Here is a 24,208-nt window from a genome sequence, read left to right as displayed (position 1 = left end):
TTGTCATCTCTGTTTTTTTGTCTGTTTTTTTAAAATGTAGTGTAAACGGCATCAATAATTTATATAAAAATACGAGCAAATTAATCATTAAACTAAAATGGTGGTGTCTGACTTGTATATCTCCTATGTTCATTTAGAGTTGATAAAAGCTCAAAATGTACTGTTCAATATCAAATATCTACTATTTATTCTAAAGAGGCATGCCTTTAGGTTGCCAAATGGTATTCCCTTGTTGTTCTCCCTCTGAAACTATATTTTTCATTACCACTTGTGAATTGATAAAGCATATCACCTTAAGCTTTATGTAGTTAGATTATTAAGTCTTTTCATAGCACTGAGCAAAAAAATAACAGAACATAAAGGATATGAGAAGTAAAATTGAATGGAGACTTAAACCGTTCTCCTTAAAGTGGATTGGCATTGACCATACTGGCCTACATAGTTCCAACATCTTTTATTCCCATTAGAATGAATAAAGTCGACGTAACTCAGCTCTTTGTTATTGTATTTAGACTCTGAGAGTTTTCCCCAAATTCTCTCTTAAATACTTTAAGAATACTCTTACTATTTGGTGGAGGTCCTGATAGCTCCTGTTGGTAAAGACTCGCTTCATACACCAAGGGACCAAGATCGATCCTGGGTACAGTCAAGGTTTTTTTCTGACCACCCAGCAGGGAATGGGTAGCTGAATCTGTTAAATTTGATGGAAAGTACTTTGCGGTAGACTAGCTTCCTATCCAAAGGATAGCAAGCAATTGCTATTTTCTGTTTCAAGCTATAGAAACTGGGATAAACTCTGGCTCCATGGGCCCAGTGGCTCTGAAGGACTACTTTTATTTTTTTATTTTTTTAGTATTTGGTGTTTGTTATGATCTTTTGGCAGGGGTATTAATATTGTACTTAAGCACTTTCTATCACTATCATTTGTGCTTTCTTTGTGACTTTGTGTCCATCTTGAATAGCACCATTTGATTTCATCTGAGACCTGTCTAGATTTTTTACTGAGAGAGAAAAGGTCAGATATATTGTATCTTTTTGTAAACGATATCATTTTTTTCCCTGTTTATTTTATGCTATTTGTTGTAAATATAATATTCATTATGTAAACATTTGAGCGGAGATCTCGTGTGTATCTATTGCTGTTGGACTTTTATGGAGTTATAGACCAGACAAAGGGACACATTGCTCTTGAATCTTGAGTTTGTTTAATACTATTACAGACCATAGCTTCAAGCAGCGTTTTTTACTTTCAGTTCCATCACAAAAGTTACAATCCTGCAAAGGAATCTTAAAAGGACCATCTCTTGCCTTGAGCGTAAAATTTCGTTTTTGATTGAAATTGGTTCGTTACAATGGTCTTGTAAACATACACTCTTCTACAACGAATAATTTCAGATTCACTGAAAATTTTCCTTTGCAGGGAAAACGGTCATTTACATTTTTTTCCTGGGGTAGCTATAATGAAAATGCATGGAATGTTTTCCTTATATTATGAAATAGAAAATATAATACAAAACAGGGGCTGATAAAACATACAATTTATTGTCCTTGGACAGTTAGAAAGTGATAAGAGTGTAAAACTTCACCTTATTTTGAACTAAAACCTTGTTACGCTGTCAACTGCCATCAGTCATCTCATTGTGACACAGCCTGTGAAAAGAGAAAAAAAATAATATCAGACTACCATTTAAGATTTAAAAAGCACTGCTTGAGGCTCGGATTTACATGTTTTGCGAGTCTCTGATTGCAATTAAGTTGAATAAAATCAGTTAAAGTATAAACATTGCGATTGTGTACCTTTTATATGCAATACGCACAATCAGCTATCAATGATCACAACTTAGCGAATCAATCAAACCACCTTTTGTAGAACCCATCACCTCATCTACACTAAGCCAAGGTGACAAAGATTGACTGCTTATTTTGTCACCCCTTTATGAGCTTGAAGCTGTGCTAATAATAATGCTAATAATTTCTGTGATCTGTTCTGTTTACCTGTATGTATTGATCATGCTTACTTCTTTCACACATAATTTCCGTGGGGCAAATTACAAATTAAGGCTCTATAAAAAAAATTCCCTTTATTCATCATCCCACAGGGGAAATTTGTCTCTAGGGTCTATTCCAAGGGAAAACTGGAATAACCTAGGCATCAGCCGCAGTACAGCACTGCAAATTGAGCTAGGGTGAGGTGATTTGCTCAAGGCCACTCAGCGCAGCAGTGGTTGATCGAACTCGGTACTTTTCAGGTCCGAAGCAAAGACCGTACTGAGCCATGCTGTTTTATTTTTCCTCTGATGAAGGATTTATGCCTGAAACAATCATGTTTTTGGAGATGTAGCAGTTTTTACAATTCCATGTCTAATATATGGATACTACGTGGCTTTTATGTCAAACAATTGCAGACTTTACAGTTACATACGTTGACAAAATGAGTCAAATCCATTTACCCCCAACTTATTATGGCAACCTTGCCGAGGTCCTGACGCCAGAATTTTCACAAAGTTTACTATATTATAGTAAAGTTTTGAAAGTAAAAATTTACTTTTTTAATAACTGTGTATCTTAAAACAAAATTTTATTTTAAAAGATCAGTTTTTAGTTTTTAAAGATTTACTTTTAGGCTTTCGACAATAATTTACAAAAGTTTATGACAACATTCATGAAAAAATGGTAAATGAAACCAGCAAAACAAGATGTTAGTAGTAATAATAGTGGTAAAAAATGATACCAGTAATAACAAAAAAATACAATTGTAATAACATTACTCAGGTGAACTTTATTTCAAGGGAAACAATCATTTATCTATTTTTTTTTCTTTTATTTATGAAAATATAGGGATTTGCTTCCCTTGTGCTGTCATTAGTAACTCACAAATTATGTGGTGATAATTTTTCTGCGTTTCAGGTAATATTTTCCTTGCCGTGTGATTGAAAGCCTTAACGGTAGTTGATCATAGTACATGGGAGAAAACAACTATCAAATAAAATATTGAAAGATATATATTTTGATACCTTGTATGTTAATATATATATTATTGGTGTATGTGAGAGATCAATGTAGGGATAGTTTGAATGAAAGTAATATTTATGTAGCAAGTGGTACTGGATAGTGGTACTGTCCAAATCAGATTTAATGAATTTAAGTCGGATGGCAGGAGTTTAATAAAACTGTGTGTGTGTGTGTGTGTGTGTCTGTGTGTGTGTATACATATGCTTGTGTGTCTGTGTGTGTTTACAGGGAACACCAGACTCTGCTATGGGAATTAGCCAGTTCGTTAACATTTCCATCTGTCTGATTTGAGATATCAAGATGTTTGCGATTAAGATGATTTTACAAGACCTAAACAAGTTTTTAATTAATTGTCTCTCAACCCAATGATTTACAACGCCATTTTAAATGAGACACTAAGACCCCCCCCCCCCCCCCCCCCCCCCCTGGATATCGGTATTGCCAATGTGATGGCAATTTTTTTAAAACCTGCTATATTTAAAGCTTTTGGTCTTGGAAAAATTGGAGTTGGCATTTTGGCATTTTAAAAAATTATTTTGGACATTTTATTAAAATCACTTAATCTTATCTATTTAATGCACAAATATACGATTTGTGTGGGGTCTTCTGACCATATATGGTGGTCAGAGAGGTCACTTTTTGTGTCTTCTATCATCCATATCTGTTTTCCCTTTCCATGTTTCTTTCCTGGTTCTGGCGGGAATCCTAAGCTGAGAGGGAGACCGTCAAATATATCAAACCTTTTTTTTTTGTAAATGAAAGTTTTTTCTCCTTTAAATCACCTCTCTATTATGTACAAAGCAAATACAAACTAACAAAAAGGATTGTTATTTTAAATTACATCCACTACTTTATATTCTATTGTAAGTGTATGGCTTATAGTTGGAACAATATCTTCCTGTGATATTTTCATAGATGATTAAGCATAACGTAAATGACCCATTCAATGCCATCCTCTGTCGGATAGTAGTCAAGCAACTTTAAACATGGTCAGAATGATGTTTTGTGCTTATTATTCCACTTGTTTTTGTTGTGAATGCATTCATGGCTATAAGCTTAGGGAACTGTTAAAGTGCAAGTAAAAAAGAATGTTTGCTGTTTTAAATGGATAGATCAAGAAAATAACTTAACTTTTATATGTATCACAATATCTACTAATGTACTCTACAAAGGTTCCCAAACCATCAACAACACTTGACATGTAGGATGAGACATGACATCTGTAACGGACTATACAATTTTTGTTGTTATCAGAGACAATGCTGCTACCGCCCAGACCCTCCTGAGTAAAGAGCCTTTGACAAGGACTTTACTTTGTGCTGCCGAGAGCGGAAGTCTCAAACCAGGGGGTATATTTGAAGGCATGTGTCATACCACATGACCATATTGTCCTATAAAGCCGTGCTATTATTTTGTGTTTATGTTGATGGAAAATGAAGAATTTTGAATCTATATAAATTTATATATTTATTTTGGCCGCTGACATCAACTTTCAATTACGATGTTGGTTGCCATTGACATATTGTGAGTGTTATGGGTCGTGGTATATTTTTGTGCTTACGCAATATGCTCTGGCTCTTTTCCTTTATATTATGTCAGTTCGATGGAAGGGTAAACAGAATTGCACTGTAAAAATCAAGATTAAATCTTTATTGGCACAACAAGTCTCCCAATGCCTCAATTACGTACGCTTCTTTTCAACTTAATAAGAATAATGACCTATTTATTTAGACAATTTCAACTCTACTTATTCATTTAGACCGGTTTGTTTCAATTTCAACTCTTCAACTTTATTAACTTACTCATTCAGAAAGTTGTTTCAATTTTAACTCAACAAAAATAATGACTTATTCATTGAGACAAATGTCTTCCAATTTCAACTCAACAACATGATTGACTTAAATCATTTAGGCGAGATTGTTTTAATTTCAACATCATTTAGACAAGTTTGTTTTCAATTCCACAAGATTAATGACTTAATAGTTTAGGCACGTTTCTTTCAATTCCAACTCAGTAAAACAAACGTTTTAATATTTAAGCAAGTTTCTTTTAAATTCAACTCATCAACATTAGTGGATAAGATGCGTGGACACTTTACTTTTCTATATTATTTCAAATGACAACATGATTGACAGTTTTATATTATTATTATTATTATTATTATTATTATTATTATTATTATTATTATTATTATTATTATTATTATTATTATTATTATTATTATTATTATTATTATTCGCATTATTCGCCTTTCGTTCTGGATCGCATTCTGGATCGCCTTCTGTTGTATTTTCCATGGACAATAACATTGTTTCCTCTGGCTTTACCTATAACCGCTCATATTTTTCATTTTTCGTTGGCTGACTAAGGATTTGGACTCAGAAATATTCCTTGAGAGATATTTTTATATTTTTTAGCTGTTATATTCATTAATTTTTTTTTTTCAATTTTAACTTCACAATTTTTAGTCATAATATATATATTTTGTACCACACAAGGTTAAGGATAGTGGAATATTTACTTTCAGCTTTTCCCCTATATCTTTTGTTTCATTCCATGGGGCTTTCTGTTCTTGTCTTTTAATGGGAAGATGGCTTGCTGTGACTTTGGAGCATGTTCTATTCAATCGATGGGGGCCGGTCCCAGACGCTGTCCTGCCACCGAGCAGGCGGGCTTCAGGGAAGGGAGGTGCACCACGGAACAGGTTATTGCCCTTACAGAGCATATTGAGGCAGGATTTGAAAGGAAACAGCAATCTGGTGCTGTATTTATAGACCTATCGATATGGTATGGTGCAAAGGTTTAATGCTCAAACTTGCAACTTGTGCAAAAAGACCTTGAAGTTATTCTCTTCAATCTTAGGGGAAAGATAATTCCACATCGTGTTGGGAGACACTACGAATAAAGTTAGGAAACTGAAGAATGGGGGTCCCTCAGGGATCTGTTCTGGCACCAATGTTGTTTAATGTCTGCATTAGCGACATGCCGAACACTTCCTCCCTGAGTCTGGGGTACGCGGATGACTGGGTACTCGTTACTCAAAATAAAGTTTGAGTGTACTCAGCGAGGATGTCACCAGACTCAAAGCCTTCTTCGACAAGTGGTATCTGAAGATGAACACTTCGAAAACTGTGGCCACTGCTTTTCATCTGTAAACTGAACGTCCTCGTTGGGGACCAGCTTCTCCCATATGACCCGAATTAAAAATACCTTGGGGTGATGCTGGACCGCAGCCTTACCTATCGGGTGCATCTTGAAGGAGTTGCTAGGAAGATAGAGAAATGCAAGAGTCTTCTGAGGAAGCTGGTGGCATCAACTTAGGGTGCTAATCAAGCGCTCCTGAGGACGTCTGCCTTGGCACTATGCTATTCCACCGCGGCGTATTATGCTCCAGTGTGGGGTAGATGTTAAAACTTCGCAAGTCCATGCACATAGTGTTGGGAATGCTGGCAACAACGCCTAGAGAATGGGGCCCGATAATGGCAGCAATCCAGCCCCCGGATGTCCGGATGTCCGACGGGATACGATTACAAATTACTGGCTTAATAAAATCAAAGAGGGAGGGAATGTGGATAACCCTCTCAAGCGCATAATGGACGTTGCTCCCGTTTCGAGCTGAAATAAGTCCCGGCAACCCTTGTACGTAGTTTCTCTGACATCGGACATAGGAATAATTTTGTTTTTTTAAATTTAGCTTTTATCTAGCTCAATATCCACTAAACGTGCTCAAAGCGCTTTACAAGGTGTCCCTGGCCAACAGCAACATTTAACATGAAGGACGGGACATGATGCCTGCTAGGCGATATTACAATTTTTTTTCGGACAGAAACAACGCTGTTAATGGCCAGGTACTCATTTTACACCTGAGTAAGGTAGAGAATGCGAGTAAAGAGCCTTATCCAAGGACTCAACTATACGCCGAGCGAGGCTTGAACCCAGGACCTTCCGATCCGAAAGCGAGTGTCATACCACTAGACCACATAGCTGCATATGAGATGGAAGTCGGTTTGGACGAATTCAATCTTCGAGGGGGCAGGGACATCCATTCCTCAAAACTGGGGGAGAAGTTGCCAGGATTTTCCACCAACAAGAGGAGACATTGGGTGGCAGCCAATCGACTTCGGTCGAGAACCTGCTTAACAGCACACTCACTACATCAGTGGGGACTTGCACCTGTCCAACATATACCCGTTGTGGTAAGGAGCCGAAACCGCTGAGTATCCAGTTGAACGGCCAGTGTGTGACGGTGCACAAGTACGGAATTTGTAGATTGGGTAGTCATAACCTAGTAGTGTGAGCACCATTAGAAGATGCTGCTCTGACTGTGGGCAAGATATCCTTCACTCAAAGTGAGGCAGATAAATTTGAGTTGTATGTAGATAGTTGCTTTTATTGTGTAAGTTTTTTTTTTAGACATAAGTATTATTTTTTCTTGTCAAACATTGGTCTGTGTATCGGTGCGTTTTTGTGCGTGTTGTGTACTTATGAAGTCTCATTCTAGAAAATGTTGCTTGATTACCCTTGATCACGCTGTGAAAACGTTTTATCCCTTTTGTTTGTATTTCTCGCAGGAGCTCTAAAGTAAAGTGTCTTGAATGTTTTTAATCTCTAAGTAAGAACAAGATCTGATCTTTAGTTTTTCAATTCACAACGTATGTTTATTTGTGTATTCGGTATTGTCTGTATGTATGTTTGTGTGGGTGGGTGTGAGCAAGAGAGAGAGAGAGAGAGAGAGAGAGAGAGAGAGAGAGAGAGAGAGAGAGAGAGAGAGAGAGAGAGAGAGAGAGAGAGAGAGAGAGAGAGAGATTATTTTGTTTGCCGTATCCATTCCTCACGAGGACCACAAAGTTCAAGGTTTACCGCTTAGTCCGGTGAAGTGTGTAAAACTGCCGTTGTATCCACTAAACTTGGTGCGGAAAATTCGTTTTGCATCTCAGCCATGTTGTTTCAGATACCTTCAGATTTACAATTCATAATGTAGTATGTTCACCTTTTAACTGGGTCTCTTTAATCGCTCTTGACCAGTTACAATGATTTCTCTGCATTGAACAGTCTTTGTTAGCGGCACATATATTATGTTGAGATGTCATAAACGAGATGACATAAACTAACTTGAATTTAGATGAAATCGATTTAGATTGGCACACAGTTGAACACCTTGCTATAAAAACAGGTTATTGAGTCAATGCATTCGCTGCCTGATTCAATCTCGTGGTTGGTGCAAAATAATTAACAAGGACGGAATCACAGACTTGCATCTTAGCGTTGTGGCTTGTTCTTATGTTGGTGTGATAAGTGATTTTCATCAAGCCTCGAGAAATGTTTATAAGTGTTCCTTATAATAGTATTCACTATGACACAACTAGCGGGCATTATCGGTGACATAATGACAATTCTACCCTTTGAATAGTCTGTTGCTGATAATTCTCTAATATTAGACCCAATCCAATGACTCAATCGCTGTTTTGCGAACAGGAAGGACCAGGGCGCTTTACATATGGCTAAGAAACTCTTCCATTTGAGCTACATGACCTCTTTATCGACGCGTAAAGCATTTTAAATCTTGATGATTTCAAAAGATAATTGATTTTGAAATAAATTTATAATTGTTATTTATGATAACGTTGCTATATTTTACAATGGCAACATAGGTTTGGTGTTTTTGTGGCATGCATAGAGATTGCGTTTGTCATTGATTTTGGCCTTTAATTTTGTCCAAAAGATACACTATGAAGATGACAGTCAAACATAAACAACTATTACTCGTCGATTTTACTTACATTTTATACATCTCACACGCTCTGAAAAGTAATGAGAAGAAATGCTTGTATACGCTCGTTATAAATATGGGTCGTTGCATTTGTTTGCAGTCAGACCAATGGAATTGGGACTATTGACAAGTACATTCTTTAATTTGATTTAAACGTTTACAAAAATCATTAGCATCTGAGAGGAGCCAAAAATTGGCCCCCTGGGCCTCAAACACCCACTTCTTTCGCTGCTTGTGGTGTACTCGACACACTTTTTATGTGATTTGTTGTGGAATCAAATTAGCACGATTCACACTGACTGACGAGATCACGGCGAAGATAATTGCGGGTGCAACACTGATACATTTCAATATTTGTGGAGAAGAATGCGACATTATTTCGGGTCCATCGACTCGAGAGACGTGAGGGGTCACCATTGACTTTTAATTTCCTGTGACGCCCTGCAGTGCACAAAGGCAGAGTTCCTTACGCCTCAATTGAGTGACAAGCTCGGTCGTGCGACAGGTTCAGCGTTATGCCACAGTCACGACTCTTCACCCCAGCGTGAATAGTGCGCAATCCGAGGCTACTGGCTCATTGTGGGCTCGAGTAAATCTCAGTAATGGCTAGACTATTCAACCAGAAAACGCAAGCACGGGAGATTTGAGGAATATTCTGGGACTGTCCTCCTTTTCATTGATTTTAACTCTTGGTATTGTAACGTCATTGACGACGGACATGGGAAAACGGAAGTGAGATTCCGGGAGAGGACGGAAGTAAGGGGAGCACCGCAGACGAAATTGACAAAGAAGAAGAAAAAAGATTGGAACATAAAAAGGGAGGCATTTTTTTAAAACTTTTTCCCTTTAAAAAAAAGAGAGATAATGATTAATTCGTTATCAAAAGGGTGCAGAAGCGACATAAGGAAGACATCTTCAATTTTGAGAACATATTTGTCTCGTCATCATAATTTCTATATCCTGGGATCGTGAACATTTTACCAAGATGGAGACATCCTTTCAAGAGTGTTATCGAGTGCTGGTGTACACACCACCACGTCCACTCTGTCTTTTGTCTCGAGTCTCAAAGAAGAATCTCTTGGACTAATTGATGAATTATTACTCCATTTCCTTCTCATAATACAGCCTTCCTCCTTTCTTCTAGACTGGACCAGAGGACCTCGGGCTATAATATTTGTTCAACACGGCCGCCGTTCTTTAAGCTGGGCTGAGGTGCTGAGTGCCCATTCCTTTTGTATCTAATGCGTTGGTCTAGTGAGGAGATAATGTTGTTGACCTTCTCGTGGTGATTTTTTAGAATCTTTTTTATTTTAACTTTTTGTTTTCACCAATATCTAAAAATCTGTTTGTTCTTCTCACTTCCTTTCTGCCATTGCACTATTTCTTTGCATACCCCCCCCCCCCTTTCCCAAATCCCACGTTTGCCACGCCTACCCTCTTATCACGACCCGGATGGTGCTAATGTGTTTTATTATCGAGCCCCGGTCTCCTCCTGCCTTATGGACACGATGGGCTTGATGAAATTAAAGTTCGCAAAAAGTGACAAATTATCAACCCGGGAATGGCTAGGCTGAAATGAGACAGCGTCCCATCTTCCGGTTATGGTCTGAAGGAATACAATTTGTCACCGAATTCCCCGGCGGTAACCAGGGGAAGGAGCTAGAAGCTTGAATTGAGTGAGCCACACAGCTTTAAAGGTGTGGTAATCTAGTTTGTCTAGAAGCTAGGAAATTGGTAGGTAGATGTGATTACTGGAGTAGCTCTCTGGAAGGCACTCAATGTGTTCTTCCGGACCAGAGAGCTCTGATTCCGTCGCACAAACAGCAGTAATTACATTCATCAAAGTGCGCCCCTTTCAATTAGTGCCTGTCTTCTCTTGTCTCCATCATTTTCTGTTCCTTTTGATTTCCGCCGAAGTAAACGCCACCATCATCATTTCGGGTCCGACTATCTTTTCATATTTTCTTTTTTTAGTTCATCATCATCATCATCATCATCATCATCATCATCATCATCATCATCATCATCATCATCATCATCATCATCATCATCATGGTCATCATCCTCTGAATCATCATCATCGTCCTCCTATTAATCGTCGTCTTCATCTTTGTCATCGTCGTCGTTAATCGCTTGCTACTTTAGCTAATATTATTTCAGGCTACATCCAATTTGATGTGATTAGTATGTGGTAATCATATCAAGGAATTGAAATGGCAATCATAAATCGTATGATCTTGCTCTGAATTGACACCTGGGCCTTAGAAGTCAATCTTCCCATTCTGGCACATAAGCTCATTGATTTGACGATTTACCAGCGTCTGATGGAAGTGAGTGTCACTGGCAATTTGATTGGTGGGTGTTACCAGACGTCTTCATAGTGCAAAGACCTCACCCCTGACTGGGATCCATTTCTGTTGGGGAGGCAGTAGTCGAATTTGAGCTTGAGTAATTTCTTTGAGATTCTGTGATATAGGTGATGTTTCTCTCTCTCTCTCTCTCTCTCTCTCTCTCTCTCTCTCTCTCTCTCTCTCTCTCTCACACACACACACACACACGCATTATCTCTCTCTCCCTCTCTCTCTCTCTCTCTCTCTCTCTCTCTCTCTCTCTCTCTCTCTCAGTCTCCTGTAAACAAATCCAAGTTAGTGTGAATTAACAACCTCCTGAGTTTTCAAATTCTGCCTTACTCTGAAAAAAAAAACCCCAAAACAAACACGTCATTAAAAATTTGGCCAGAAAACTCGTCCTTTGATTAAAATGGCCCTCATTTTGTCAACAACAAAATAATCTCTCAAACTTGAGACTTCTGTACAAAATTCTCAAATCTAGGACCTTACGGAAGTCCCATTAAAAACATTTTGACACGATGAGAGGAGGCATTTTATTCGATCCATATTTTAAGGACGAGTTTTCTGGCCAAATTTGTTAAAAAGCGTGTTTTTTCATAGAACGACAGAATTGCGGTTCCTAAGCCTGAAAGGGAATTTTCAGACCTTTTACAGATTTAATCGGTAAATTCAATTTTTTTTTTAGCCAAAATCCGCCAAACTTTCAGAGGAAGATGGTTGAAAAAATTACTATTTTTGAAAAAAAAAAATGGGGTATGTGACTAGACCGAATGACAATACATCAGTTTTAAACCATTTAAAAGTGATTTTCCATAGAAATGGAGATATATATCATTCAGTTTAGTTCTTTTACCCTAAGATATACATATTTTTGTTGTTGTTTGTAGCTTGCGGCAGGTTTAGACGCGATATTTTCGATCTGAGTCGCAAGGGTACATTGCTGCATAGATCTACTTCGTGAACTGTTTCCTTTTGTAGTGTCTCTTTTCTAAAGTGTCCATGTACTTTCTTCCATACGTATTGCTGATACTGAACTCCTATTTATTCTTTATGTTGTATACAGTGCTTCTCTTCTTAAGCTCTGATATGTCCTAAAGGTGTCGCGAGCGCGTTGAAAAGGCCAAACTTTCTAATCGTATGCTATACATCCTCAAATGAAATGTTAAATTATCGGCAACTAAATGCTTTCTTTTCAATTCTGTAAAGTGTAACTGAAAGCATAGCTGCTCTCCTCTCTCTCTCTCTCTCTCTCTCTCTCTCTCTCTCTCTCTCTCTCTCTCTCTCTCTCTCTCTCTCTCTCTCTCTCTCACTTGAGAACGGTGAGTGAAAGCGACTAAAGAGTTTTTACAACTTTGCGCTGCCACAGCTGGACTTGAACCTGGGTCAGGACATGTCAGGACCCGAGCGTCGTACTAGAAAACCATCCAGGTAGTCATTCACTCCAGATTCGAGAATGATATAAATATGTCAAGAGAATGAGAGAGAAAGGAGGTAGAAAAAAATGTAGAGAGACCAGTAGACAGACATTAGAGGAAATTGAATTTGAGTGAAAGTTAGGTAGATAAATGAATAGTTAGATAGGCAGTTAAATAAATAGATAGATAGACAGATAGACAGACAGACATACAGACAAACAGACAGAGATATATAAATAGATAGATAGATGGATAGACAGTCAGACAGACAAACCAACAGATAGATTGATAGAGGAATCGAGAGAGAGAGAGAGAGAGAGAGAGAGAGAGAGAGAGAGAGAGAGAGAGAGAGAGAGAGAGAGAGAGTGTGTGTGTGTGTGTGTGTGTGTTTAAATCAATAACATTATAACCTCTACATAGAGTCGGTCAGACATTGCTTGCTTGGCGTTACAATCCCGACTACCTTTCTCAGTATTAGGGAGATCAGGATCTTTCAGTTCTCCAATGTTTGACGTATAATCGGTTGTTAATTGTTGCGCCTGTCACCGTGTTTTCCCCGTAACCACCGATGCCTTTTGCATTCATACTGTCATGATGTTGACATAAATCTGTCCTATTGTTGAATTTCACTGAGAGTTTCAACCAAACACTGGCTGACTGGAAACTTAAACAGACTGACGGATCGATAATTTTTTCTTTCTTTTTAAAACCCTTTCATTTGGCAACTAAGCTTTAGACAGAAGTCACCAATTTTTTAAACCGTTTGGAAAGAATGAATTTTAATCATTTTAAGGTAGATAAATAGATGGATAGATAGCTAGATAGATAGATAGATAGATAGATAGATAGATAGATAGATAGATAGATAGATAGATAGATAGATAGATAGATAGATAGATAGATAGATAGATAGACAGAGAGAGAGAGAGAGAGAGAGAGAGAGAGAGAGAGAGAGAGATAGGCAGGCAGGCAGGCAGGCAGATAGATAGATAGATAGATAGATAGATAGATAGATAGATAGATAGATAGATAGATAGATAGATACGTAGTAGTTATGTAACTTTAAATACATTTCTCTACTTTGAGATGAATTAGTAAATTAGTGCCATTCATACAATTTTGTCATTCTACCAGTGCATTAGATGAAAAACATAATTAATGATGTATTTATTTATTTATTAATGGACGTGTTCATTCATATATTTTATTTACATGTCTAATTTGTATTGTGACATAAACAGCATTTGGTACAGTAAAGCACAGCACCTACCAGGGTAGTTAAAATGCCATGTGTCACAAATTATATTGATATCCCCCCCCCCTCTCTCCCTCCCTCTCTCTCTCTCTCTCTCTCTCTCTCTCTCTCTCTCTCTCTCTCTCTCTCTCTCTCTCTCTCTCTCTCTCCTCTCTTTCTTTCTTTATGCCTCTCAATGGCTCTCCCCAACTCCCTATTACTTCCTCCCATTTTGTCCCTCTCCATGCGTTAGTCCACGGTGAACAAAATCACATATGAAGACAAAAATGATTCCGCTATCACAAGTTATTAAAATGTGGCATTGCTTTACATATATTTTCCCCTCCTGTCGTTTACAGCTACATTATAAGCGTTGGAGTGATGGACAAGCTTCGAATCTACCTGAGTGCAGTCAGAGGTCCCGTGGATGGTGACAAGAATACGTCAGACTTCCTTCTTCACAGCTTGGGTCTACTACTGGCCATCACCAAGTTCATGTCCAAACGGTGAGTCTTGCGCCTGTTCTGGTAATAATATAAGAAAAGAAACAAATGTGTAGTTTGGGATTTTAAAAAGTGAAAAAATATCTCTTTAAAAAATAGAGCATTAATATATAGAGCAATATCTACTAAACGTGCTCAAAGCGCTTTACCACACACAACGGATCCCCAGCCAACAACAACGCTTAACATGTAGGACGAGACACGACGCCTATTTGGCATTATTAACATCTTTTCCGACAGAGGCAACGCTGTTCACGGCAAGATACTCATTTTACACCTGAATATGGTGAGAGAATGTGAGTAAAGAGCCTTTTCCAATGACTTAACTACCCGGCGAGCGAGACTTGAACTCAGGACCTTCCAAAAGTGAGTGTCGTACCACAAGACCACATAGCGCACATCCCTAGCTTGAGGTAAAATGTTTTAGGTTTAAATCAAGCTCTGGTTTCATCCTGTTTTATTATTTGTTTTTTGTTTTTTTTTTAGTTTGTTGTTTTAAAAAAAAATGCATCTCCATAAACGATATAATGTATATTCACACACATACACTCACACCCACCCACACACACACACACACACACACACAGACAGACAGACACGCATTCACACACGCAAACATCTGTGTATAGATGAAATTTCCTTTCGCCTTTTTTTCCTCTCGAACATTTATACTTATGCTGTTTTCTGCCAATCCTTAAATGGCGTTTTAAAATTCAGGCAATTTTAATTCTTATTATTTTAAATCCATGAATTTTCCATCATTTTATTTATATTGAGTAACAGAAAATACATATCTGGAATTGTTACGTAACTACTATGATTTCGAATGAATTAGCAACAAAAGAATCCCGCAAAGCTTTAGCTATTCCGATCTTTATTCCACGACATCGTGATCGACGGCTTGGCCATCGACACCTATGAGGTGACATCGATCCATCCTCTCTCTTTACCCTTTGTCTGTGTGTATCACTCAGATCTCCCAGTGCAGTTAGCACCTTCTCAGCCCCTGTGGAAATTAAACTCCCCATGGTACAATTTCTGAAAAAGCTTTTAGCTGTTTAACACCGCAACGGTTTGGGGTCCGTTAATAGATGTCCCATGATGAGCCATCTGGCCAATAGATTTGGGAGTCCATCCTGTTTCCTGTAGCGTGAAATGGACTTACAATTGCTTTCTCTCCTTTAGACAGGACCTTAGTCTGTTATTGCATGTAATATTTCCGCCACAATCTACCAGTCTTTACTGGTTGGCAGGGAGCCATAAAATTACAAATATTGCTGATATTGTCAAGTTCGCCAGAAAATTGGTCATAAATGAAATGTCGAAATAACCCCCCCCCCCCCCCCCCCCCCCTCCGTCCGGGTTAATGGTGACACGATTATTCACTATAGCTATATCTGTTAAATGACACATTCGAACGTGTCGTTTATGTAAACAAACTGATGTTCTCATTTCGGTGTTGTGAGCAGAAATCGACGAGACTCCTGGTTTGTACTCAGCCAACAGTTTTCAAGATTTTAGCTTATGAACATTTTAAATTTATTATCTTTTTAATTTCGTTTTTGGTTTTAAAGATTGAATTAAATTATATATTATGTTCCTGGTTATGCTTTGACCCATTTAAAGCTTTCGACTCTTTTAGGTCATTTCAGCGATTATACTGTATTGTGCTCACAATCGAGTTTGAGACTGGAAGGTTTTGAAATCGTCTGCAAGTTTGAGGAACCTTTTTTCCCGAATTATACGACAAACTAGGTCTAAAGTATTGCTCTTGGATATTGCTAATCTAGAACAATAAGTATTGGGTAGATGTAATGAAGTGAATGATTGAAATATTCATGTATAATGGGAATGAATAAAGAAGGTCTTCTTCGTACCAATGAGTTTAAAAATTAGAATCGTATTGCTAACATTGTTAGAGAACAGTACTGTTGAGTTTCTTTTATTGACTATCCCTCTGATGAGACATAAGACATACGATTCGGAGCGCGGGGAATTGTGTACGGTTTTGTACTCTTATTTGGCTGAGTACATCTCGTCCTTTGGGGTCTTGTCTTGGGAATGCAAATTTCTAAAACCCCTCATTTCATTTATTGGAGGAGTAATTACGACATTCTTTGGCCACCGTTTTCCAGTTATTCATTTATTCTGTCATTCATTCAACTTCTTGTCCTTTCCCATTTTCGGTACCGCGCCCACTCCTCCCGTAACGTTCATCTCACCTTTGGCGCATGCGCTCAATGCTCAAAGAGTATTATTGACATTGCCGGAAGCTTATTCAGAGCAAACGGTCACGTGTCAGAGCGTGCGTCGCGGAATTCATGGCATCCCAGAAGACAATGCTCGTACTCCCAACACGAATGGGATAAAAGCGTGGAGAGAGGAAATCATAATCTAGAAAGCAAACTTCACCTCGTCTACGAGACAAAAGGGTGAAATAATATCGAGTGCCGTCGCTGCAGACATTGGCTCGATCAGGGTCGCAACAATCACGGGGCATGGGAAATCTAGAATAGAAAATAATATTGCGGGGGTATGTGTGATTCAAGTGAGAGGAAACTGAGTGTTGGTTGTGCTGAAAGCAGCAAGGTCCTATCTTTGCTTTTTCAAACAATCGACCGTCGCTTGTTAGAGTGGACGTCAAAGAAAGGGAATGGAAATAGAGATAAACACCTCATGATTTGGAAAAATAGTAGAAATATACATTTGGTTGAGTTACATTTAAAAGGACGGATGACTTGAGAGATAGATAGATAGAGAGAGAGAGAGAGAGAGAGAGAGAGAGAGAGAGAGAGAGAGAGAGAGAGAGAGAGAGAGAGAGCAGCTATGATTTTTTTGCTGCTGTTGTATCCATAGTAAAAGATGCCTGGGTTATTGTTTTCTATTTCCAATTTCTTTAAACAATGAGATCTAATGTAATATATGACGATGACGACGACGATGATGATGATGATGATGATGATGATAAAAATAATGGTGGTGGTAATGATGATGATAATAATGATGATGATGATGATGATGATGATGATGATGATGATGATGATGATGATGATGATGATGATAATTATGACACTTTCGGATCGGAAGATCCAGTGTTCGAGTCCCGTTCTGAGGGATAAAGTGGAGTGCTTTGAAAAGTCTCTTTACTCACATTGTCGCACCGTACTCAGGTGTAAAATGATTACCTAGCGGTTAACAGCTTTGTCTCTGTCTGAAATAAAATGTTCTATCGCCTAACAAGCGGCATGTCTCGTCCTACATATTAAGCGTTGCTGTTGGCTAGGGACCCCTTGTACAGCGCTTTTAGCACGTTTAGTGGATATTGCTCTATATAACTGGGTGGGGTTCCTGACCTCCCATAGCGGGCAGGGAGGTACATACTATGTCTTCTATCCCCCTATGTCTGTTTTCCAACATGCTTTCTTTCTTTGTCTTGGAAAAAGATTACTTGGTTTTGTCCTGGCCCTGGCCGGATACCTTGGCTGGGAGGGAAACAGTCAAATGTATAGTTAGTTTTGGGAGATGATATTTTTTTCCTTGTAAATCATCTCTCTGTTATGTACTCTATTATGTTTTATTTATGTATTATATATGATTTGTAAACATTTGAGTGTATTCCTCTAAGTGGGGACCTGTGCTTGTGTCTGGATGAGACTTTTAGGTGATCTCAAACTAAGTACACTGATAGTGTGCGCTTGGAATCTACATCTGTTCCCTTTTGAACCAATTCCCCTTTGTCTGCCTTATTCTTGGATGCTTTAATTGTAATTCTAAAACTTTTTTCTATCCCATTTTTTCCCTTTTTACTGGCGCTGATATGACCTTAATGTGTTGCTAGCGCCGTAAAACCCTCAAAAGCAAAAACAAAGCTCTATATAAATGCTGTAGTTCTAGTTTTCGTATGCAACTGACATTGCTATTTCACTATTTCCAGAAATGCAAACGTGTTTGACAAAAAGCGACCTGCAGATCCCACGCAGCTCATATCCACCTTCGAGGTCACGGAGCTGGTAGGCATCGTATCCTTGCTGTACGGCTTGTTGCTGCACTCCGGTGCCCCGGCTAGGTCCAGCGAGAGTGTCCCCAAGGAGCTTGCACCGTCCACCCTCTCAATCATAGTGACCGGTCTCAGACTGCTGAATCATTTAGCTTTGCTGGACTTGGAGATGTTTCAGGTTAGTCCTTGTTAAATCTCTTCCCCCCCCCCTCTCTCTCTCTCTCTCTCTTTCTCTCTCTCTCTCTCTATTTCTGTGTATGTGTTTGTGTGTGGGTCTCTCTCTCTCTCTCTCTCTCTCTCTCTCTCTCTCTCTCTCTCTCTCCCTCTCTCCCACACACACACACACATTAGACAGTAAACTTTCTGTGACTGTTCATTGTCCTCTTTTCGTTACTTCAATTATCGACCGATTAAGACGGACCTCAACTTGAGACGTCAAGAAGTCTTGGGTTTGGGAATTATTGACATGTTGAAGGCCATTTTAACCGATCGATAATTGAAGAAAACATTTTCTGAATAATATGTTTAAATGTGTTTTGTCTGAACACGACTCTGTAAGTAAACAAGGTTAAGGTAATTGATGTTCTAGTTGAGCATGCGTTGATCTTTTTATAACCACACACCTTTTCTTCCAAAGAACACACCTGGATGATAGATGCCCTCAACTCTGAGTGCGGGTGGTTGGATGGGAGCATCACCCTTGAATCATATACCTATGATGTTCGCATGGGTGTACGATCCGATAGTGATGTCGTTTCTTCTTCTCTGTACTAGCCTATCCTGCTTCTTTGGTTTGTGATTGTATTTTTGACAGGGATATTTTTTTTTCTGTAAATCTTCTGCCTGTTTGTTCTTGGTTATTTATAATTTAGCTTATGATATCTTTAGGTTATGATTTTGATTTACATTTGTACTATTTTTTGTCAGATTGCTTGTTTTTTTGTTTCAGCGGTCTCTCATATAACCTCAATTGTGTTGGAAGAGACCTAAAGCAACAAACAAAAAAAAAAAAAAATTAAATCTGAGTCTTCTTTTTTTCTACTCTGGAAGTTTTAGCCTTTTGGCATATTGCAAAATTCCTTCTTTATTTTTTCAATGTGCCAAATTAGTGTTAAGATTAAAAATATTTAAAAACATTTTTAAAAAAGATAAATAGAAGGGAATTTTTCTCTTAAGGGAAGACTGGAATAACCCAAGTGTCAGCCGCAGCGAAGCGTCGCAGAATGAGCTATGGTTAGATAACTTGCGCAAAGCCATACTAAAACCAGTCAGTAGGTCGAACTCGGTACCTTTTGGGTATGAAGGAAGACCATAAAACTGCCAGAATCGAACTCCTTATTCAAAGGACATGATTTATTTGTTTGTTTTTTTTAAAAATCTCTTTAAGTGGCCTTACACCTAGGACTTCATATATATAGATGTCGCTGCCTTACACACATACATATTAAAACAGATTCCATGTTTGATTTTAAATGTAACATTTGGATTTAGCCACATACTCATGTCCACTCAGTAAAATTCGTGCTTCACAGTGAGTGACTCCTTTTTGTGGTTCTTTATTTGTTTATTTATCATTTTTAATTTCTTAATGTTTGAAAATGTAACTTCATATATTATTTGTTTATTGTTGAAAACTTTCTTGGTCTGTGTTACACAAATATACCTAGTTACCATTTTATAATAATACTGGTTTGTTCTACACGCCTGATCAATCTCAGAAAGCTATTTGTATCATTTAATGTTTGTAGTCTTACTGAGAGAATCTAGTGAGAACTAATCACTAATAGCAGTCGAAATACAATAACAAAGAGCAGAGTGATGACAGCTTCATTCATATGTTTGTTCGTGCGGGCTTGCGAGTATGTCACAAATGCCGCGTTTTGATTTGTCAAAAATGAAGGTGGTTTTTTAAAAAATATCAATTTTGCAATGGTTGTGTCAAATTGACAAATCAGATCATAACATTACTTAACATTGGTTGCTGCTAATGCTCTTGGTTGAGAATAAGAAACTTAGGTCAAACTAATGATATAAACTTAATTTTTCATTTAATTTTATATTACTCATTAAGATTTTGTCACCAGCTTCATCATATTTATTCGTAATTTTAAAAATTATCACCGGGCACAAGAATTGTCCTTTGAAAGAAAAAAAAAATATGATTCTTTTCATTTATTTCATCGTCTGTCTATATTTTCGTCGCCTCGGATGGATACTTTCCGGTATGGAGATCACAGCAGTCCTTGAACAACAGTGACAAAAGTATGATGCAATAAAAGTAAATAAATGAAGGTGTTTTGTTATTCAAGTCTCACAGCAGATAAGAACAGCTGCTCACGCCGACTCTATTTATAATGCTTAAGATGTTATAATCCAGCTGCAAATCCTGCCTGCTTGCTCTCGGTGACTTGGATGTTTTCTGTAGTTTGAAGGAAATTAGTACTCCGTGTCAAAACAACGCACATGGCAGCAACATGACTATCCCATGCGAGATCTATAAAATTATGTATACAATCATTCTTCACCCGAATGACCCTTTGTTATTTTATTATTGAATACACCAAGTTGTGAAGTCTATAATTTAGTTGGAAGTTAAAAAAAAAATTGTTTGTTTGTTTTCTTTCCCGTATAACAAACAAAAAAAAAAAATCCACAAAAAACCGAATCCAGTTGTTTTCCGATTACGTAATATCAATATCATTTAATGGGCACTCAAAATCAATTTTTTTTTCACAGCTTATGTGACTAGGTAATGTTATGAAAATGTATATGTACCGCATGATTGATGTCTTGTCGATTTTGCTGCGTTCAAATTAATCTCCCCTCGTGTATCTTTTTATTATACTGTTGGTCATTATGTTACTTATGGTAAACAACTATTGGTAAACAATTTAGTTGCCTCATAATCGTTATCATTACGGGATAAGAAATAGTTTTGGCGGACAAGATTTATAGTTTATAGACCGGGAGGTATAGGACAAACCAACCTGTCCGCAACGAAAATGAAAAAAAAAACCCCCATAAAAACAAACGAATTTCAAGTTTTTGGCAGTGAGAAGAGTAAGAACTTTACATAACATTCATAATATTGTTTGGGCGTGGTCCCCTCAGCATAGCAACGATTGGATCGGAATGCTTTGGTGGTAAACTGGTATCGGTTCTCCAAGGAAATAGTCAAAGAGACACAAAATGTGGTTTTGGTTTACGAAGAAACGAAACAACAGGTAATGTGGTCGCCTTATACAGACCTTATGTCGCACACATAGTATCGTTTTGTTAGAATTGATATGAAACATCAAAGGTTAAAAACACGTGAATAAATATATGTTACCATGGTGGTCTTCATGTGCTGTTTTGCAAATGATTCTCTCACTCTCTCTCTCTCTCTCTCTCTCTCTCTCTCTCTCTCTCTCTCTCTCTCTCTCACACACACACACACACACACACACACTCTCTCTCTCTCATATTTAACCCCCCCCCCCCCACACACACACACACAGAATGTGTTACGGAAAGTTACAAACGGATAAGTAAAAGCAAATCTACACAAACTTTATAACTTGCTTTTAAAAAATGTCTATTCTTCATCATGAATAGAACGTTTTATGGAGCAGTGCCAGGAAATCAATATCAAATTTATTTCAGGTACGGGATTCAAATAATTGCCTAAAAGCAACGGCTGTCATCGGGGTCAGAAAAAGAACGATACGTAAACTCCGTCCATAAAATAAAATAAAAATAATTCTTAATTATTCAAACTATACGTTGACCATCATACTCCTCCGCTTCCTATTTCCATAATGTAATCACCACTGAAAAGCGTCAAATCATGCACATGCATTTTAGTCACGTTACTAATATAATTTGCTAAATAAAACAGAAATAATGACTAAGAGGAAAACAATATCATTGATCTCAGAATACAAACTGCTAGAGTAGCAGAAACAGATTTTGACATACAAAATAATAATTAAGTCTGCTTTGAATGGGGTGTACTGGTTTTATGAATTCGAATTTTTAATAATAGATTGCATAAAACTACTTAGCCTTAGCTTTCTATAATATGGTTCCTTTTTTTTTTTCAACTCGTTAAATAGTGGTTTTGTTGGCTTGTATACTACCATCATGTCGCTCTGAAGCTCAGAAATAAAGAGTTTGGAGGGATTTGGGGCAGTCGGCGAAATAAATATGAATCAGCTTTTGGATCTCTTGCTCTTAAAATGCGCTTTTAGACTGATGCATTCTCGGGTGACTTGTGTCAGAATTCCATAAGTCAGATTTCTTTTTGCTATTTTTAACACACCCCCCCCCCCCCCCTTTCCCTCTTTCTTCCTTATTTCTTTCTTCTTTCTTTTTTAAAAAATCTTTATTTCTGTTTGTTTTGTTTTTTTCTCCTCTGACTGACTTTATCAATCCATGTCACCTGGCTATGATCGGCTTCTTATGTATAAACAAATCTGGGACATGCTTCATTCACGTTCTCTTGTGCAATCAAACATCCGACCCGATATTACCAACCCTCTCTGCTCTTCCCGACGAGACAAACAACACGGACGGGCAATTCCCGTTTGCTCTGCCAGGCCCGTTAGCAATGTGGTGGCAGTAATGGACTCGCACACAAATGGATTATTGCTAATTAACGAATTAGATGACCAAGTACCGTTTTCTAAATGCCTTATTCCCTAGCCAAATGAGAACTCGTGTTGGCAGGCAGGTCCGTAAAACGTGTGGTCTGCAAGTATGTCGAGGGAAAAAGGAGTTATCTGCATTTACTCCCATTCCCTTCCTTTTTTTTACATTGCCGATCGGGGCCATTTTTCTTGGGACTAACTTTTGCGGATATCATGTCCTGCAATTATTTTCGTAATATTATAATATTCTTTTTGAGTCCTTTCAATAAGTACTAGTGCGTTTGTTGATGAATTCTTTTCAGGTAAAAATATTATGGCCAGAACAAAGCCAGTTTTTTCAACTCCGACAAATAAACATCACTCGCTGTCTCTACCTTCCCTCAGCAACAACAATAACAATAACAACAACAATGACAACAACAACAACACACAAAACATAGTCAAAATTCTGTCTAATATTTCTTTAAATTTACCGTTATAGTTTATTCCAAGATGGGATGTTCTGTGCTGCGGAATGGGTGTATTTTGGCATGGAAGGCGTGGCTAATCTGCTATTCCGTTTGGCACGAAGGTGAAGTGATTGGGTTAAATAAGCAGTCTCCGTCAGGTATACACTTTAACACTAACTTGGCTTATCGAAGCTGAGGTGGCATTCTTGTGTTTTTATTTCATGCTACTGGCTGACTACCGACCTGACATCGTTCCCAAAGGGGCGTTTTGTTTTCAGGATTTAAGTGGAGCTAACAACACTTTTTTTTTTTTGGGGGGGGGGGGGGGGAGTAAAATCAGTTCTATGGGACATGTATAAGTTGGCAAATTCAGAATCGTTATTTTTGTGTCACGAGTAATGGCCCTAATTAAATGGTTAGACAAATAGTATGGTTTCATATAACACCAGGAGTACATCCTTGCAGCTTTATCTTGTTTGCGACTTCCCCAAAAAAGAGTGATATCGCGGTCGAAAAAGATCTCAAATTAAGAAAAAAAAAAGGAGCAGGAGGCACGGGTATAAGATAAAGATCTGAACAAGTGTGTATGAAAGGTGACAGACAAAGCAAGAAAGAAAAATATAAGAAGAAAAAAAATCAACAAAAAAAATCAGTCTACTTCGACTGGGAATTGAACCTCAGACCTTCTGATTACTGATTACCGGTCAGACGTGCTAACATTACCTTAACAAAATTGGTACAACTATCGGGAGCTTCTGTTGTGTATTTTTCTTTCTTGCTTTGTCTGGCACCTTTCATACACACTTTATTCAGATCTTTTTCGAAAAAGATATACTTCTCAAATGG

General features: G+C 37.9%; 1 protein-coding gene across 2 annotated transcripts in view; it reads left to right on the top strand.

Moving 5' to 3' along the window:
- Positions 1-24,208, top strand: part of LOC144965327 (S phase cyclin A-associated protein in the endoplasmic reticulum-like) — an 88,856-nt gene that overhangs the window by 34,214 nt on the left and 30,434 nt on the right. For both annotated transcript variants that reach the window (XM_078900561.1, XM_078900560.1), the window contains exons 24-25: positions 14,142-14,288; positions 18,220-18,460. In XM_078900561.1, the coding sequence (XP_078756687.1) occupies positions 14,142-14,288; positions 18,220-18,460 (388 nt within the window). The remainder of the gene's footprint in view (positions 1-14,141; positions 14,289-18,219; positions 18,461-24,208) is intronic.

This window comes from Berghia stephanieae, chromosome 2 (genome assembly GCF_034508935.2).
Source record: "Berghia stephanieae isolate SIO BIC M18660-M18661 chromosome 2, UCSD_Bste_1.3, whole genome shotgun sequence".
NCBI classification, from domain to species: domain Eukaryota; kingdom Metazoa; phylum Mollusca; class Gastropoda; order Nudibranchia; family Aeolidiidae; genus Berghia; species Berghia stephanieae.
Note: the sequence above shows the minus strand (reverse complement) of the source record. Positions and strands in the feature narration are given on the sequence as shown.